Genomic DNA, 18,247 nt, shown 5'->3' on the forward strand with positions numbered 1-18,247 from the left:
CACTTAGTAATATGGACCACGTTTTTTGAATATTATTTATTCCTCCTTCTACCACGTTTGATTATTGCTATCTTTCTTCTTAATTTTTCATTTTTTTTTTCACAGTGGTTCGCCTATCATAGGGCATTGTGTACTTTTCATTTTAGGAATATTTTTTCATTTCACTTTTGGATTGAATCACTGCTATTTATATTACTGTGATTTTTATATCACTTTTCTCACTACACTTGGAAGAACATCTTTAGTTCACTCTTTATAGGGCACATTTCCTTCATCCCCTTCTAATTTATTTTTGGAGCTTGTGACCAGTTCTTCTATTCATAGAACCTGTGCAACTCGCTCCTTTGTCACAGGGCTGTTTTGCCTTTGCACACCCTTCAAAGCTGTCAGCAGCTCACTCTTCATAGGGCACCTTATAAGTTTGTTTATATTAATTGGTTCAGTCCGAGCTTTTAACCGTGAATGTAGTTTTCCTTCATGAAATTATATTTATTCCAAAATAGTCTGCTGAAAGCAAACAAAATTAGGTACTTTGGAATGACAAGTGTAAAAATAATCGAATGTAATTCTAAGAATTTTCATACAAAACATTCATTAAAAAAAATCTACCAGTGTATGGGCAGAATTAGAAATTTTAGGTACAACTCTACAGTGAGGCAAAAAAGTATGTGATCCCCTGCTGATTTTGTACATTTGCCCACTGACAAAGAAATGATCAGTCTATAATTTTAATAGTAGGTTTATTTTAACAGTGAGAGACAGAATGACAAGAAATATATCTAGAAAAACGCATTTCAAAAAAGTTATACATTGATTTGCATTTTAATGAGTGAAATAAGTATTTAACCCCTTCGCAAAACATGACTTAGTACTTGGTGGCAAAACCCTTGTTGGCAATCACAGAGATCAGATGTTTCTTGTAGTTGGCCACCAGGTTTGCACACATCTCAGGAAGGATTTTGTTCCACTCTTCTTTGCAGATCCTCTCCAAGTTAAGGCTTCGATGCTGACGTTTGGTAACTCGTACTTTCAGCTCCCTCCACATATTTTCTATGGGATTAAGGTATGGAGACTGGCTAGGCCACTCCAGGAACTTAATGTGCTTCTTCTTGAGCCACTCCTTTGTTGCCTTGGCTGTGTGTATTGGGTCATTGTTATGCTGGAATACCCATCCACTACCTATTTTCAATGCCCTGGCTGAGAGAAGGAGGTTCGGACCCAAGATTTGATGATACATGGCCACGTCCATCGTCCCTTTGATGTGGTGAAGTTTTCCTGTTCCCTTAGCAGAAAAACACCCCCAAAGCATAATGTTTCCACCTCCATGTTCGGCGGTGGGGATGGTGTTCTTGGAGTCATAGGCAGCATTCCCCCTTCTCCAAACACAATGAGTTGAGTTGATACCAAAGAGCTCAATTCTGGTCTCATCTGACTACAACACTTTCACCAGTTCTCTGAATCATTCAGATATTCATTAGCAAAATTCAGACGAACCTGTACATGTGCTTTCTTGAGCAGAGGGACTGCTTTCTTGGCGACTATGGTCCCAGCTGCCTTGAGATCATTGACAAGATTCTGGGCCGATTCCTCACCGTTCTCATGATCACTGAAACTCCACGAAATAAGATATTGCATGGAGCCCCAGACCAAGGGAGATTGATAGTGTTTTTGAGTTTCTTCCATTTGCGAAAAATCGCACCAACTGCTGTCACCCTCTCACCAAGCTGTTTGGCGATGGTCTTGTAGCCCATTCCAGCCTTGTGTAGGGCTACAATCTTGTCCCCGACATCCTTGGACAGCTCTTTGGTCTTGGCCATGGTAGAAAGATTGGAATCTGATTGACTGCTTTAGTGGACAGGTGTCTTTTATACAGGTAACAAGCGGAGATTAGGAGCACTCCTTTTAAAGGGGTTGTAAAGTCAGAAGGTTTTTAATCTTAATGCATTAAAATCAAATACCTTCTGGGTGTAGCAGCCTCTCCAGCACCACCTAATACTTACCTGAGCCCATCTCTTTCCAGCGATCTCCACGAGTCCCTCGGGCCATCCGGGACTCTCTGTCTCTCCTGATTGGCTGTGACACAGCCGTGGCACCATTGGTCTTCCGCGGCTGTCAAAGTCAGTTAGCCAATCAGAAGAGAGAGAGGGACTGGGGCCGAACGGCAGCTCCGTGCCTGATTGGACAGAAAGGAGCTGCAGCTCGGCTCAGGTGCCCCCATAGCAAGCTGTTTGCTTTGGGGGCACTCGACAGGAGGGAGGAGCTAGGAGCAACAATGAGGGACCAGAGAAGATGAGGATCAGGGCTGCTCTGTGCAAACCCAACTGCATAGAGGACGCAAGTATAATTTATTTATTTTTTTATTTAAATGAGACTTTACAATCACTTAAAAGGTAGCGCTCCCAATCTCAGCTCATTACTGTATAGATGACACCTGGGAGCCAGAAATCTTGCTGATTGATAGAGGATCAAATACTTCTTTCACTCATTAAAATGCAAATTTATAACTTTTTGAAATGCGTTTTTCCTCGATATTTTTGTTGTTATTCTGTCTCCCAATGTTAAACTAAACCTACCATTAAAATTACAGACTGATCAACTCTTTGTCAGTGGGCAAACGTACAAAATCAGCAGGGGATCAAATACTTTTTTCCCTAACTTTATCTATATTGGAGTACCCCAAAGATATAAAGCTTTTTTGGCCCACCATTGGCTGACATTACATTGGAAGGATCCCAACAATAATGTCAAGATCCATCCAGATGCCCAATCGACAGCTGGACCACGGCTGAGAACCTGAGCCAGCTGCTCTTGTCCCCTCCACAGCCAAGCACTCCAGTAAGCCCTGGAGACGCAGAGAGTGTAGACAGTAGACTGACAAACAGAGAACTAATCCATCAGCGGTCCTGGTTCCTGGGAGTTCTCAGGTTTAGAGCCGGCAGGGGACAGCTGCAGCATTAATTCCCACACTTTCCTTTAACCTTAAATAGCCTGTTTTAAATACAGGTGATATAAAAATAATTTTAATAAAGATGAGCTCCAAGCTCTTGTAGAAAAAATACTGTAGCTGCTGACTTTTAATATTAGGACACTTACCTGTCCAGGAATCCAGCAGTGTCTTCACCCCAACCAATTTTTTAATCGGCTCTCGAGTGCTGCCACTGCAATTTCTTGTAAGGGGAACCGGCAGTGAAGCCTTGTGGCTTTATAGCCGGCTCCCCCTACTGTGCATGCACAAGGCGCGCTGCACTTTGTGAATTGCCCAACAGTGATGGAAGGAGGAGGGGGCTGAACTTCTGGGTGACTTTCCTGTGGGGAAGTCACCCACAAGTGGGAGCAGGGACTGGTCAAAAAACAGGTACCAAATGTGACAGGGGAGGGGAGGGTGGAGTGCCGCCTTAACAACACCGGAGCTGCTGAACATAAAGATTACTCACCATGACTTTTGGTGGACTCATGTGGGAGCCTTGTGACTTCATCTATGAAACAGAAAGAAAAGCTTGTCAGATTAATCAGCGACATTCCTTGGTTGACAAATCAACTATATGGTATCCTTGAAGAAAGATTCATTACAAAATAAACAGCTGGAAAAAAAAAAAAAAAGACATCTAAAAAGGACTGAACTTTAATAGGTATAAACAGCAATAATTCTTATCAGCTCCAATAGTTTTATCTTAAAGCTCTTGTGAAGGGAAAAAACAAAAAACCTGTTATACTTTCCTGCGCTGTGCAATGATTTTCCCACAGAGCAGCCCTGATCCTCCTCTACTCAGGTCCCCTGCTGGCGCTCTGGGCCCCTCCCTCTTGCTGAGTTCCCCTATAGCAAACTGTCTATGGGGGCACTCGTGCGCTCGCTCTGGAGCCAGCTCTCTCATGTCTAGCCCCATCCCCAGCCTCACTGACTATAATTGACCAATGGCTCCTGCATCTCAGCCAATGAGCAGACCAGGGAAGGCCTCGGCTCTTGTGCACATAGAAGGATGGAGATCAAGCAGCATTAGGGGTGGGGGGGCTGCACACCAAGTTTTTTTCCTTCATACATAGAATGGTGCGTTTACAATTTTGTGGCAATTGTTTTGGAAAGTCCCTTTTCTGTTACAGTAAAACCTTGGATTGCGAGCATAATTCGTTCCGGAAACATGCTTGTAATCCAAAGCACTCTTATATCAAGGCAAATTTTCCCATAAGAAATAATGGAAGCTCAGATGATTCGTTCCACAACCATTATTCATAAGTCTTTCAGTTTATAGTCTACATACAAAGATTAAAGCAATGTGATAGGTTGTGTAACCATAAAATGTCCATCCACAAATGGCGCCTCCACAAGGGGATTAGAAGCAAAATCCAGCAGGAGCTACGGAGTATAAAAGAGAAGAGAGGCGCCTCTAAGTGTAGCAGTATGGGGACATTTAATGAGGGTACAACATTTAGCAACTCACATGGTTGATGATTAAGAGGCACATCTAAGTATGCAGGCATCCGGGGTAAAGCTGTCCACATAGATCATCTTCTGAACCACTGGCTCTCAACGATGTCCGTCTGCAATCGTGACTGGGAAGATTACCCTGCAGTAGAGTGATCTGAAAGCGAGGCTTTGAATTGCTCGTGGAGCGCAGAGTGGAAGGGTGTGATGAAGATGGCAGTGCGGAGGATGTTCAATGTGGACAGCTTTACCCTGGATGCCTGCATACTTAGTATTGTATTGTTACTCTCTTCTCTTTTATACCCAGTTGTGACATGACGCTACTTGTATATCAAGACATCGCTTGTATATCAAGTCAAAATTTATTTTAAAAATGTGCTTGTCTTGCAAAGCGCTCTCAAACCAAGTTACTCTCAAACCAAGGTTTTACTGTATAGTAGAACTGTACACAGCTCCATTAAGAGAGGGTTTGACAAGCCTAATGTGCACACCCTTGAGTGTCCTGCACAGAGCCCTGATTAAACACTACTGACACCACTGAGATGAAATGTAACATCAACTGCAGGGTCCGCACAGCCCACCCCGCCCTTCAAATCAGGGTCCGCACATCCCACCCCCTCCTTATGTTAAGGTCTGCACAACCCCACCCCCCCCCCCCTTATGTCAGGGTCTGCAAACCCCCCTTACCTCAGGGTCCACACAGCCCCCCTTACCTCAGGGTCCACACAGCCCCCCTTATATCAGGATCCACACAGCCCCCTACAACAGAAAATGTCCACTTACACTGTAAAGGGGATCTCTGTGGACTCTGGAATGTAAAGGAGAACTCCGATATAAGGGGGTCTCTGCTCACCAAAGCCCCCTTACATGAGAAATCTTCTTACATTAGAGTACTCACTGGGAGGCAGGAGAGAGAAGGGAAGAAGGGGGAGACTTCACTCACAGTGGATGGACAGGGAAAGGCTGCCCCTTTCTTCTTTTGGCTGTTTGGTTTCAAACTTCCCACCCACACATCCCCTTCTCTGAGGCACAGCATTGCTGGGGAGGGTGAGCGGAGGACCAAAACCAATTTGCTCCCATCTCCTGTCCGTGTTGGGTGGGGAGCTGTACTGACAGTGTGCCAGCTGTGAGCACTGGCGATCTGACAGCTCTCTGCTTGCCAGGAGACATGCAAGTTACAGCAGCTCTGTAGATAGGAAAAAGGATAAAAAGGCTGGAGCAGGACGTCAGCAGGATCAGTATATGAACAGAGCGCTAGTCCCGTACGGCTGTCTCCTCTTACAGCCCGCCCTTTTTAGGGGCATCAGAGTGACCTGGCAGCCTATATTTAGCAGGGGGGCAGGCGGGGGGACCCCTTTGCCCCCTTTAGTGATGCCACTGATCAGAAAACAATATGCACTACAAAAACCCTTAACCATATACGATCACCCGACAATAGTACAAAACATAATCCTTACCTCCCGTTCAAGATACTCCCGTCTCTTCCTAGCACTTTCGTGCCGCCAGAGCTTTAATGAGACAATGGCACCAATTAGGTAGACAAGCATGGTGACAAACAAAAAAATGATGGCTGCCGTCTGCCCTCCTTCCACTCGGCAGAATGTGGAGTTTATCGAATTGTTAAACAATGGATAGTAGCACAGTCCTCCTCTGTTTGTGTCATTCACGTACACAATCGCTGCAGCCATGTACAATATAAAGAGACAGATGTTGATCCCAAATTCTGTTAAAGGCCACCAGTGAGAATCTAGAAGGATGGTCCTATAATACATAGACATACCTAGGACTAGCATAATTATAGTCACTAACCATGCCAAACCAGCCACTACAAGTACAAAAGGAGTCTTCGGTCCTGAATAATAATATCCCCCTTGTAAACTTGCAGTGTAAGAATATGGCTGTGAGTAGCCAAACATGTTATACCATTCATTATCCTTGTGGATGTAAGCTGTCACGCAGGCAAAAACACCAGCTCCAAGCAAAAGTTCAACCACACCCAGGATCCGGAGCAATCCAGCCCAAGACTTCATGTAAGAGTACCGTAAATTGTACTCTTCAACCATCTCAGTGTATGTCTTTACAGTTTGTGTATGGCGACCCAAAGAGCTATATGGGTCATCAGGAATCATAGCTTCCACCTCTTTCCTTGAGTTGTAGCTACCGCCAGAACCTCCATATGGGTCTCTGTAAGAACTTTCAGCAGGCATGGAATTTGCTCCTGAATTTTTTCCATGTGCTGAAGAAGTGGGTAGAGATGGTGATCGCGGAGGAGAGCAACGTGCCCCTCCTGAAATGTAGTTAATTTCGGATATTGGTTCTTCCCATGCCGTCTCTTTTTTTCCTTTAAAGAAATTTTTCCAAGAATCTGGAATAAACCTCCTTACAGGTCTAAGCTCATGTGGAGTCACTGGATCCTCACTATCGCTTGGGTAGAACTCCGGCCCAAATGGAGGATGAAGTGGTAGCGGAGGTGGAGGTAAAGGATCGGCGCTCAGAGCCAATTCACAGTCCTGCAAGGTATGGAGATTACCACCAACTGCATTGGGCTCTACTGGTACCTGATCATAGTGTGCAGCGCGCTTGTTTGTCACCCTGCCTTTGGATCTTATTTCTGATGACAGCGCTCCTCCAGACATTTGTGTACGTTTGCTGAAAAACATAACATAAAAAAATTATTTGAAAATAAAAAAACAACCCGAGTAAGATGTTAAAAGAAAAAAAAAAAAAAACTTCTCAAAATTAGGCGGCATAGAGTCGGTTCACACTGGGGCGACGCGACTGTACTACTTCGAGGGCGACTTGTGCATTCCCATGCACCACGACTTCGGAGCGACTTGCATGGACTTCACATAATGGAAGCCTATGCAAGCCACTCCGAGGTCGCCCCGAAGTAGTACAGGACCCTTTTTCTAAGTTGGAGCGACTTGTGTCGCTCCTATTAGAACGGGTCCTGTAGCAGTTAATGGACCACGAGGGAGCGAGATTTGTCAGGCTGACAAGTCGCCTGACAAGTCGGGCTAGTGTGGACCGGGTCTTTACTTGAGCTGCTTTTCTTCGTTTGTACAGGAGTTTAGCGTTTTTGCTTGAGTGTTTTTTTTTTTTATGATTATTTATAGTCAATGTAAAGCTTGTCAGGATCTTTGAGCTAAAAAACGCTCAGGTGAGAATTGGTTCTTTGTAGTTCGAGTGACTTGTGTCCAATCACTCAAACCTATTCCACCAATTTAAAAAAGGACCTCCACCCATACCTTCAAGAATACAAAATGTATAAAACATAAATATGTTCCTGTATAAAAAGTAAGAAAAAAATATACTAACTAGTCCATGGAGCCCAGCGTGGTCTTGTTTATAGGGGAACGCTCTCTACACCACTACTCTTCGGCACTGCCGTCTTGATTTGGGATCTATGGGACCTTGCAGATAACCATGGCATGTTTGTGCATTCACTGGATCCTCTGCGCGTGTGCAGACCAGCCATGGACCCTGTCAGTAGACTGGCAGTGACCCCCTGCCACTTCTGTATATGCTTCAGAGCCCACAAACTGGCACATGGAATGTGTAATGTAGAAATCCCGGAAATCAGTTCATGGGACTGCGCAGAAATGCTGCAGGGCATCCCAGAGTGACCTGCGGCGTTCCTGCACAGGCGTGGGGTTCAGGCACAGCAACCAGTTTTATTACTCCATCAGATTAGTTTTCAAACAACCAGGAGTATTTTTTTTCTTTTACACACAAATAGAGATATCTTTTAGTGGTATTTACTCACTACTGGTTTTTTTATTTTTTGCTAAGCAAAAAATAAAATTTCATAGTTTGTTATAAAATCTTGCAAACAGGTAATATCTCCTTCACTGATGTGCGCTGATGAGGCTGCACTGATGAGCACTGATATACACTGATGGGCACTGATGAGGCGGCATTAGTGTGCACTGATGGGCAGCACTGATAATCAGAATACTGATTATCAGTGTAGATGTACCTTTAGCACAAGCCCCTTATTGGCTGTCTTCTCCCTTACTCACGCTGTCAGTGTGAGGATAGAAAAGCCGATAACAGTCTTTTGTTTACATCCGTGATCAGCTGTCATTGGACAAAGCTGATCACATAGTAAAGGGCCACTGTGATAGGCCCTTTACCCTGATCTGTGAGAAGTTGAGTAAAGAGTAAAAAGGACTCCGTGATCACAGAGCGTGCTGCCCACTTGCCACATGGGGCTCGCAGGCAGCATGATCACAGAATGACATCCATGGACGCCCTCCCAGCAAAGTAAGACTGAGCTTCAGCAATCTTTCGGTTATAGCTTGGGCGGAAGGGGTTAATGACCTTGTTTGACATCCCATTCCAAAAAACATGGGTATTAGTAGGGAGCCGACCTCCCTCTCCCTTTGCCACTATGCCAGCCTCCACACTTCTGATGCAAGATTTTGGGATGGGTCTGTGGTCATTTGTGCCTATTCAGCCAAAAGAGCATTTGTGAAGTCAGCTACTTCTGTACAAAAGACTTGGCTCACAAGTGGAGTTCCAATCAATTCTAAAAGGTGTTCAGTAGGGTTGAGGTCAGGCCTTTCAAGTTCATCCCTATCAAAACTTGTCAATCCATGTCTTTATGGAATTGAACTCAATACATTGTAGAGGTGTCCACATACCATATAGAATACAAGTCAAATACAATATACTCCAATGCTGGGGACATTTCTCCTCACTTCCTGTGCAGTCATCACCATCTCTCCAATGGGGACCCAACTATAAAAGCACCCTTTTATTAATTTTAATAAGGGAATGGGTTAGAACCTCTGCTACCAACAGGAAAAAAAATGGAAATATTCTAATCCTTCTACACATTATCAAAATAGGGAAAACTAGAGTTTAGTGTGGAGTTCCACTTGAAAAAACATTCAGAAAGTTATAGAATTAACAAAAAAAAAAAAAAATATATGAACCATAGAACATTATGGTAAACTGAGCCTGGATCATACCACTACACATACATATTCAGCAGGAATCAAATCACTCAAAAGCAGAGAGATAGTGGGCGAGATTTACCAAGACTGGTGCACACATAATCTGGAAGCCAATCAGCTTATTACTAAAGCTTGTTCAATTAAAGAGAAGTAAAGTCCGCTGTATTTTTTTTTTTTCCAAGGCCCCCCAGGTGGGTTATGCCATAACGTACTAGTATACACAGCATATTAATACATTATGGCAGACTTGCCTGTCATATGGTGTCCTCCCAGCACAGCGCTGGGACGGATCCGGTAGGCCCCCCGACGCTTCCATCTTTGCCCGGTCTTCCTCCCGGGTCCCGTGCCTTCGGCCACTTGATAGGCCAGGCCGCAATGAAACCACTCCCATGCATGCACACGGGAGTCACATCACCACGGCACAGATCGGGGGCCGATCAGAGCCGTCAATGTTCACTTAGCATGGCTCAGTGAACATGACAGCTGACAGGCAGAAGGATACATTTATGGCAGAAGAGACCAGAAGGGTCTCTTCTGCCATAAATACCCTGCCTGTCAGCCATTTTAATAAAAAACAAGTTTATTTCCTCTTTAAGCTTTGACAATAAAACCTAGAAGCTGATTGGTTACTATGCACAGCTGCACCAGTTTTATGAAATCTTCCCCCAAAGTCCTACTGCGAGTGTAAATTGGCCACAGATGGACGGATCTTCATATATTCTACAAGATCAGTGAGCCTTTAAAATGGATGAAAGCCTCTCCTCAATAACTGTCCTTTTTTACATCAGTTAGGGTTCCTTATTCTTACAGACCTCTGAAAAGTTCCTGCAGTGGATTGCTTTTCAGAGGAGGGTAGGCCAGGCGTTCAGCAGGCCCTATTGCCACCACTTGATGCCTGTTTTTTTGTTTTTCTTTTTTTGGACTGAATAGTAATTTTACATTGCAGGATGGCACCGCAACTGCTGCGAGCCTGTCAAACCCTGCAGCCAAAGATATAATTGCCGCAAAGCATTGACCCTGCAGCAGCCTGCGTACAGCACTGCCAGTCTGTTATGTTGGAATCCAGGTGGGTGGCCAGGGGGTGGTAAAGCCATGGTACTAGTTGCCAAGTTTTTACCATGCCCCCCCCCCCCTCCCCTCCCCTCACATGAAAGAGCCCATACAGAGCTTTTACACTGCACATTGACAATCCTTTGGCTACCAATACACAGGGCAAAGCAACCAATCTGAATACCGCCTAAAATATTCCTGCCTTGCCCAGCTACAGCAATGTGCTCATCGGAAGCAATTGTTATCAAATGCATCTGAAAAAATGCCCATGCTGCACAACCACCAATAAGCCCCAATAAAAAATGATTGGGTGCTCTATGTACAGTATATGTTGTGTTAGTTAAAGCTCACTTGCCACTTTTGGCATACTGCCATCTATTCATTTTGCATTATCAAATAAAAAAAGAAGATCTTCTAGTCTGTTGAAAATTTTCATATTTACACAGAAAGGGAATGTTATAAATGCTAAACTCCAGGCAAACAGTTAAACACACGGATAAGCTGTTTACCTTCGATTTCCTTGTATTTCTTTCCATCCAGTCCTGAGATTTACACAGCTCCATCACACAGCACAGCCTTGTGTGGCAGAGGTGGAGACCTGATATTTCTCTTGCTGCAGTTTAATAGCACTCACAGGTCTAGTCGCTTCCTTAGTCTGTGACTGGACAGTGAAAGGAAAAGTAACACACTCTCCTCCTATCAATATGCTTCTTGACTAAAACACAACTGGTTAACTCCTTGTGCTGCTTCACCCTGACCTCTGCTGTACAAGGACTGCAAGAGGCTGATATGTCAAATTTAGGTACTTACACTGCTTGCATTTACAAAAATACATTTATGAATACAGTAACCCCCCCTCCATTGCGGGGGTTACGTTCCGGACCCAGCCGAAAATCCGCGAAATAGAAAAACCCTATTAAAATGCATTGTAGGCATGTTTTTTTTACTGTCACTGTACGTGTAGAAGCATTTTAAGGTCTTTAAACACACTTTTAAAACAATAGAAACTCATTTAAACATATAAAAGATACTGAGAGACATAGCAAGAGCTATGGAAAACACAAAAATATTTAATTTTTAATGATTTATATAGTAAAATAACATTACAAAAAAAAAACCGCAATATACCGGGACCGCAAAAACGGAACCGCGATGGAGCGGGGGTTTACTGTACATTAACCCCTTTGAGAAGGCGCCTCTTGGCCCTTTAAAGGGTTTAGGATGCCGAGAGGCGGGGTTTATGATCATGCAACCGCCATGATTGGCTGTTACAGCAATCACGTGATCAGAAAGCTCCTGATCGCAAGCTTTCTGTTAGCTGCCGGTAACTGTGCTTGCTCTCTACACAGCTGTATACCACCAATTCATGCAAATATGCAGCTGCTCGGCACCGAGTTAAATACTTACCTGAGTCCTGTATCGATCCAGTGCTGTGCACAGCTGCAGTTCTTCTACTCTGTCTCTCTCTTCTCACAGGATGATCATGCAGCAGTGGGAGCATTGGCTCCTGCTGCTGTCAATCAAATCATGTGAGCAAAGAGAGGGGTTGGAGCTGAGTTAAGCCTCGTACACATGATCAGATTATCGAATGATCTGTCGTCCGTATTTTGCTGCATGCTAGTTTCATATGGAAAGTGAAGAGGTTACTTTCATACGAAAATTCCCATACAACAGAATTAAACTTCAGAAGTGATGTCATGTCAATGATGTCAATTGTTTTGTATGTGTTCTTTCATTTCTGAGCATGCCTAGTCTTGCTCTTACGATTTTTTTTGGACGAAAACTGTACTAATTAAACGAAAATTGGACATTGTGTTGACATACGATAAAAATTTTATAGCGTGCACACCCAGTTTTTGTCGTCTGAAAATTCGTAATCGGCTGTCGAAAGCCACTATACTAACAATCCGAAAATCGGAAGATCGTTCGTCGGACTAAATTTTCCTTCCGATTTTGTATCATCTGTACGGGCCTTTAGGCTTTGTGTGTCGAGAGTGAGCCCACACAGACACAGAGAAGGAGAAGCCAAAATCGCTGGCTGGGGACCCCAGAAAAGGAGGTTTGGGGCTGCACAGAGCAGGTAAGTATAAAATATTTGTTATTTTATTATATAAAAAAAATGCCTTAAAAAAAAAAAAAAAAGAAGAATACTACATTATGGACCTCAGAGTCAGATATTAATTTATGAACCCAATCTTAAATCCCAGTGCTGGGCCCCAATGTTGGATTCCAGAGTCAAATTCCAATGTTTAACCCCAGTGTCAGATCCTGGGTTGAGCCTCAATGTTGGACCTCAGTGTCAGATCATAGGGTCAACTTCTAGCACCAAACCCCTGGAACAGATCCAGGGTTGAACCTCAGTGTCAGATCTCAGTTTTGGATCCCAGGGTGGAACCCTAAAGCTGGATCCCGGGGCTGAACCCCCGAAGTCAGATCCAGGGTGAAACTTAAGTGTCACATCTCAGTTTTGGATTCCAGGATTGGATCCTGGAGTCAGATCCAGGGTTGAACCTCAGTGTCAGAACTCAGTTTCGGATACCGGGGTTGAACCCCAAAACTGGACCCCAGTGTTGAATCCCGGAGTCAGATCCAGGGTCGAATCTCAGTGTCAGATATCAGTTTTGGATCCCAAGGTTGAACCACAAAGCTGGATCCCAGGATTGGATCCTGGAGTCAGATCCAGAGTTGAATCTAAGGGTCAGATCTCAGTTTCGGATCCCAGGGTTGAACACAAAAACTGGACCCCAGTGTTGGATCCTGGAGCCAGATCTAGGGTCAAACCTCTGTGTCAGATCTCAGTTTCGGATCCCAGGGTTGAACACAAAAACTGGACCCCAGTGTTGGATCCTGGAGCCAGATCTAGGGTCAAACCTCTGTGTCAGATCTCAGTTTCGGATCCCAGGGTTGAACACAAAAACTGGACCCCAGTGTTGGATCCTGGAGCCAGATCTAGGGTCAAACCTCAGTGTAAGATCTGGGTTTTAGATCCCAGGATTGGATCTCGGAGTCAGATCCAGAGTCGAACCTCAGTGTCAGATTTCAGTTTTGGTTCCCAGATTTGAACCACAAAGCTGGATCCCGGGATTGGATCCATAGTCAGATCCAGAGTTGAATCTAAGAGTCAGATCTGGGTTTTAGATCCCAGGTTGAACCCAAAAACTGAATCCCAGTATTGGATTCCAGAGTCAGATCCAGGGTGGAACCTCAGTGTCAGATCTCAGTTTCGGATCCCAAGGTCGAACCCAAAAACTGAATCCCAATATTGGATCCCGGAGTCAGTTCCAGAGTTATACCTCAGTGTCAGATCTGTTTTAGATCCCAAGGTTGAACCCCAAATCTGGATCCCGGGATCAGATCCCAGCCTCAGGAGAGTTGACCAAAGCCAGGCAGATGTCTGTCAGATTTTGGGATGCCTATTCTATGGCTGCAGAGTGAAGACCTGAACACTATTACTGCACACTGTGTTTAGTAAACAAAGTAGAACCAGAGTGAGGATGTCACCTGCTGTGCGATGTTTAGAAGACTCCGGGCATGTCTCCCGTCCTCTCTATGTCCTCCTTCTCTCTGTGTGGAGTGCAGTGTCTCCTGTGCTGGGGTTACCTCCTCTCCATAGGGATGTATGGAAGACTGTTCACCTTTAACGTGGGCACTCTCACCTGAAAGCTGCACTCTCCCCCGGTACAGGCTTCCTCTTTCTCTCCCGGTCACATGACCGTCCTTTCTCTCTGGATCACGTCATCGGCCCCGCCCTCCTCTCAGGTAGTCAGACAGGATCAGGCTCACCTCTGGAGCTGGGTGGTGCTCTCTGTAGTCCATTGTGTCACACTTCCTGTGTGTGTGACTGAGCAGCACTACCTTACAGGACACAGTCATGGACACACTCACTTCCATTCTGAAGTTTACAAACTATTTTTCCTCAGTAGAAATAAACATATAAAATATACAGAGCTCCTGAAGCTTAGCCAGAGAGTGTTACAATGAGAAATTACCTCATATCAGCAGGTGACATGACAGGCTGCCAGGGGGATCAAAGTGCAACTACAGGCAACACTTTTTTAATTTGGGATATAGAAATGGAGGGTTACAACCCCTGTCAGTTTTTAAACAAACTTTTTTTTTTTTCCAAAATTAAACAAACTTTATATGAAGTGTACAAAGTGACACTTCATTCAGGTAACTGCACTAGTGTGAATGGGCCCCCAAAAGAAAAAAAAGTTTTGTCTTTATTTCTACACTGAATCAATCCCTGATCCACTTTATTTCTTTTTTTCCAGTTTTGGGAGCAGAGAATGATGTAATTTGCATCTTTTTCTTCTCACAAATGTGAAGAGAAAGTGAGGGTTCTAAAACTAGCGAACACTGTGATTGGCTATCACAGTGATTACATAATCTGCACCTGCTTGCTGGGCCTTATTCACACTTGCCTGATGAATGGGCCCTGCGTGGCTCCGAAACACTGCTGTATGTTTATCATGTGACCACGATACAGGGGCGTAACTACAGGGGTTGCAATTGCAAATGGGCCCCACGCTCCAGGGTGCCTGTGCGGCTCCCCTGTACACCAGGATAGGAGGAGCGGTGTGGGGCAGCATGTAGAGAAATCACTGTCCTCAATTCTCCTCATGTAGCTGCAGGAAGAAAATGGAGGAGATTGGTTCCTCTGTATGCTTCCCCGCCACTCCTCCTATCCATTTCACTTGTGTTCTGCTGTCTCTGGGCCCCTGTGTGCTCCCTCCCCTCTCCTGCTGGCTGCTGCAGGGGATGTGTCACAAACAAGAACCAGGAAGGGGTCAGTAAATATGTAATTTACCAGCTTCTTCCTTTTCTGAATGGACAGAGTCATAGTCAGTGACATTGTAAAAAAATAAAATAAAATGATAAAAAAATACAAATAAAATACCAAAAAATAAAAAAACTACTGACACCAGTGGGTGAACTTCCAGGATCACAAAGGTCACACTTGCGACCGGGCCCTGGCATTCCACCACCGTGGGGAGGCCCCAAGATGGCAGGAAGGGGGCCCACTGCAGAAATTGTGAAAGGGTCCCGATTCGAGACCGTAATAAAGGGCCCCGCAACAAGAGTAAAGGGCCCCAGGATCAGTGGGGAGAGAACCAGGCTTGAAGGGAAGGGCCCCGGCCAGGGGGCCCTTCATGGTTTCTTGCACCGGGGCCCTAAGCCCCGGTTCACACTTATGTGATGCGGGAAGGCTGTTACCGCATCGCAAACGCACCCCCGGCAGTTCACACTGCCATATGCGATACGCTGGGGGTGTCAATGTAATCTTAACGACACCCCCAGTTTGATCGCATATCGCAGTGCGATCTTGCAGTTCGCACAGGATCGGATCGCACAAGTGTCCTGATGCGGCTGCAAAAAAGGGTCCTGTGCGTGTTTGCTGCGGGTGCGGTGCGAATTTAGCCATACAAACTGTATGGCTAAACTCGCAACGCACAGCCGATCGCATGTAATGAAGGAGCAGTGCGCTCCGACATTACATGCGAACGCCGCAGCCGCATGAATGTGAACCGGCTCTTAAGGTTCTAGTTACGCCTCTGCCACGATAATAAAGCTTTGGACCCTTTCGAGGAATTCTAGGTGTGCTGATGACATTTCTTCACTTTGATCATCCACAGTTTTCAGCCTATGGTCATTACAGCACCCAACATCACTGAACAGCCAGGTTCTTGTATGTGTGCGTGCACATTTGGGCATTTATGTGTGTTTTTGGCACGTTTCCATGCCACACACATTGATTTTATTGGACTGTCCGACGCGCTACAAACTCAATAAAGCAGCTCATGTAGCTTTTTGAGCATTGCGCATTATGCATTTTTTTACATGCATGGTTTAACGCATTTGTCATTACGCAAAAAAAAAAAAACAGCTGCTTGCCTCTTTTGGGGTACCATTAACAATGAATACCACTTCAGGTGCAATGTAGATTTTTGCATGTTTCGTAAAGGCACATAAAATAGATTTTACGCTCATTCACAAAACATTTAGGTGTGTATGCAGTTTAAGCCTCAGACCATTGGTCTCTGTGATGGAGGTGTGCAATTGAGTGCATTTTCAGCACAAACTAAGGTTTGTATATTTGGTATATATACAGGTCTATCTCAAAAATTAGAATATCATCGAAAAGTTAATTTATTTCAGTAATTCAATTCAAAAAGTGAAACTCATATATTTTATATAGATGTGTTACACACAGAGTGATATTTCAAGCATTTTTTTTCTTTTAATTTTGATGATTATGGCTTACAGCAAATGAAAACCCAAAATTTAGTATCTCAGAAAATTAGAATATTACATAAGACCAATAAAAACGGATATTTAATATAGAAATGTTGGCTTAATGAAAAGTATGTCCATGTACAGTATAGTATGCACTCTATACTTGGTCGGGGCTCCTTTTGCATAAATTACTGCATCAATGCAGCGTGGCATGGAGGCGATCAGCCTGTGGCACTGTTAAGGTGTTATGGAAGTCCAAGTTGCTTTGATAGCGGCCTTCAGCTTGTCTGCATTGTTGGGTCTGGTGTCTCTAATCTTCCTTCTTGACAATACCCCACAGATTCTTTATGGGGTTTAGGTCAGGCCAGTTTGCTGGCCAATGAAGCACAGTGATGCCATGATCATTAAACCAGGCATGGGTACTTTTGGCAGTGTGGGCAGGTGAAAAATGAAATCAGAATCTCCAAAAAGCTGGTCAGCAGAGGGAAGCATGAAGTGCTCTAGAATTTCCTGGTAGAGGGCTGTGCTGTCTTTAGACTTGATAAAACACAGTGGATCAACATCAGCAGATGACATGGCTCCCCAACTCATCACTGACTGTGGAAACTTCAGACTGGGCCTCATGCAACTTGGATTCTGTGCCTCCCCACTCTTTCTCTAGATTCTGGGACCTTGATTTACAAATGAAAAAGGAAAAATTACTTTTATCTGAAAAGAGGACTTTGGACTACTGAGCAACGATCGAGTCCATTTCCTCTACAGCCCAGGTAAGACACTTCTGACGTTGTCTCTGGTTTAGGAGTGGCTTGACACAAGGAATGTGACATTTGTAACCCATGTCCTGGATATGTCTATGTGTGGTGGCTCTTGAAGCACTGAAACCAGCCATGTCCACTCCCTGTTAATCTCCCCCAAATTCTTGAATGGCCTTTGCTTCACAATCCTTTCAAGATTGCAGTTATCCCTGTTGCTTGTGCACCTTTTTCTACAACACTTTTTCCTTCCACTCAACACTCCATTATTATGATTGAATACAGCCAGCTTCTTTAGCAATGACCTTTTGGGACTTAACCTTGTGGAGGGTGTCAATGTCTTCTGGACAACTGTCAAGGCAGCAGTCTTCCCCATGATTGTGTAACCTACTGAGAGACCATTTAAAGGCCCAGGAAACCTTTACAGGTGTTTTGAGTTAATTAACTGATTAGAGTGTGACACCATGAGTCTACAATATTCAACTTTTTCACAATATTCTAATTTTACGAAATACTGAATTTTGAATTTTCACTCGCTGTAAGCCTTAATCATCAAAATTAAAAGAAAGAAATGCTTGAAATATATCACTCTGTGTGTAATGAATCCATATAACATGAGTTTCACTTTTTGAATTGAATTACTGAAATAAATTAACTTTTGGATGATAGTCAAATTTTTTGAGATGCACCTGTATGTATGTTTGCGGCTGGTTAAGGTTAAGGCAGAATGGGGCAAGATAGGCAAGGTAGTAACCCCCCCCCCCCCCCTCCCAACTTTTTTTTTTGTTTAACCCAGTGGTTGATGGCTACTTCAAGTAGGATAATGC

General features: G+C 44.2%; 1 protein-coding gene across 1 annotated transcript in view; it reads right to left on the reverse strand.

Annotated features, from left to right (window-relative positions):
• Positions 1 to 14,160, reverse strand: part of MARVELD2 (MARVEL domain containing 2) — a 39,283-nt gene extending 25,123 nt beyond the window's left edge. The window contains exons 1-3 of the mRNA XM_082257069.1: positions 13,933 to 14,160; positions 5,878 to 7,069; positions 3,435 to 3,476 (exon numbers count right to left, since the gene is read on the reverse strand). Of these exons, the coding sequence (XP_082113195.1) occupies positions 3,435 to 3,476; positions 5,878 to 7,056 (1,221 nt within the window). The 5' untranslated portion in view covers positions 7,057 to 7,069; positions 13,933 to 14,160. The remainder of the gene's footprint in view (positions 1 to 3,434; positions 3,477 to 5,877; positions 7,070 to 13,932) is intronic.
• Positions 14,161 to 18,247: the final 4,087 nt, after the last annotated feature.

Source organism: Pelophylax lessonae, assembly GCF_965119305.1.
Source record: "Pelophylax lessonae genome assembly, chromosome: 1".
NCBI lineage: Eukaryota > Metazoa > Chordata > Amphibia > Anura > Ranidae > Pelophylax > Pelophylax lessonae.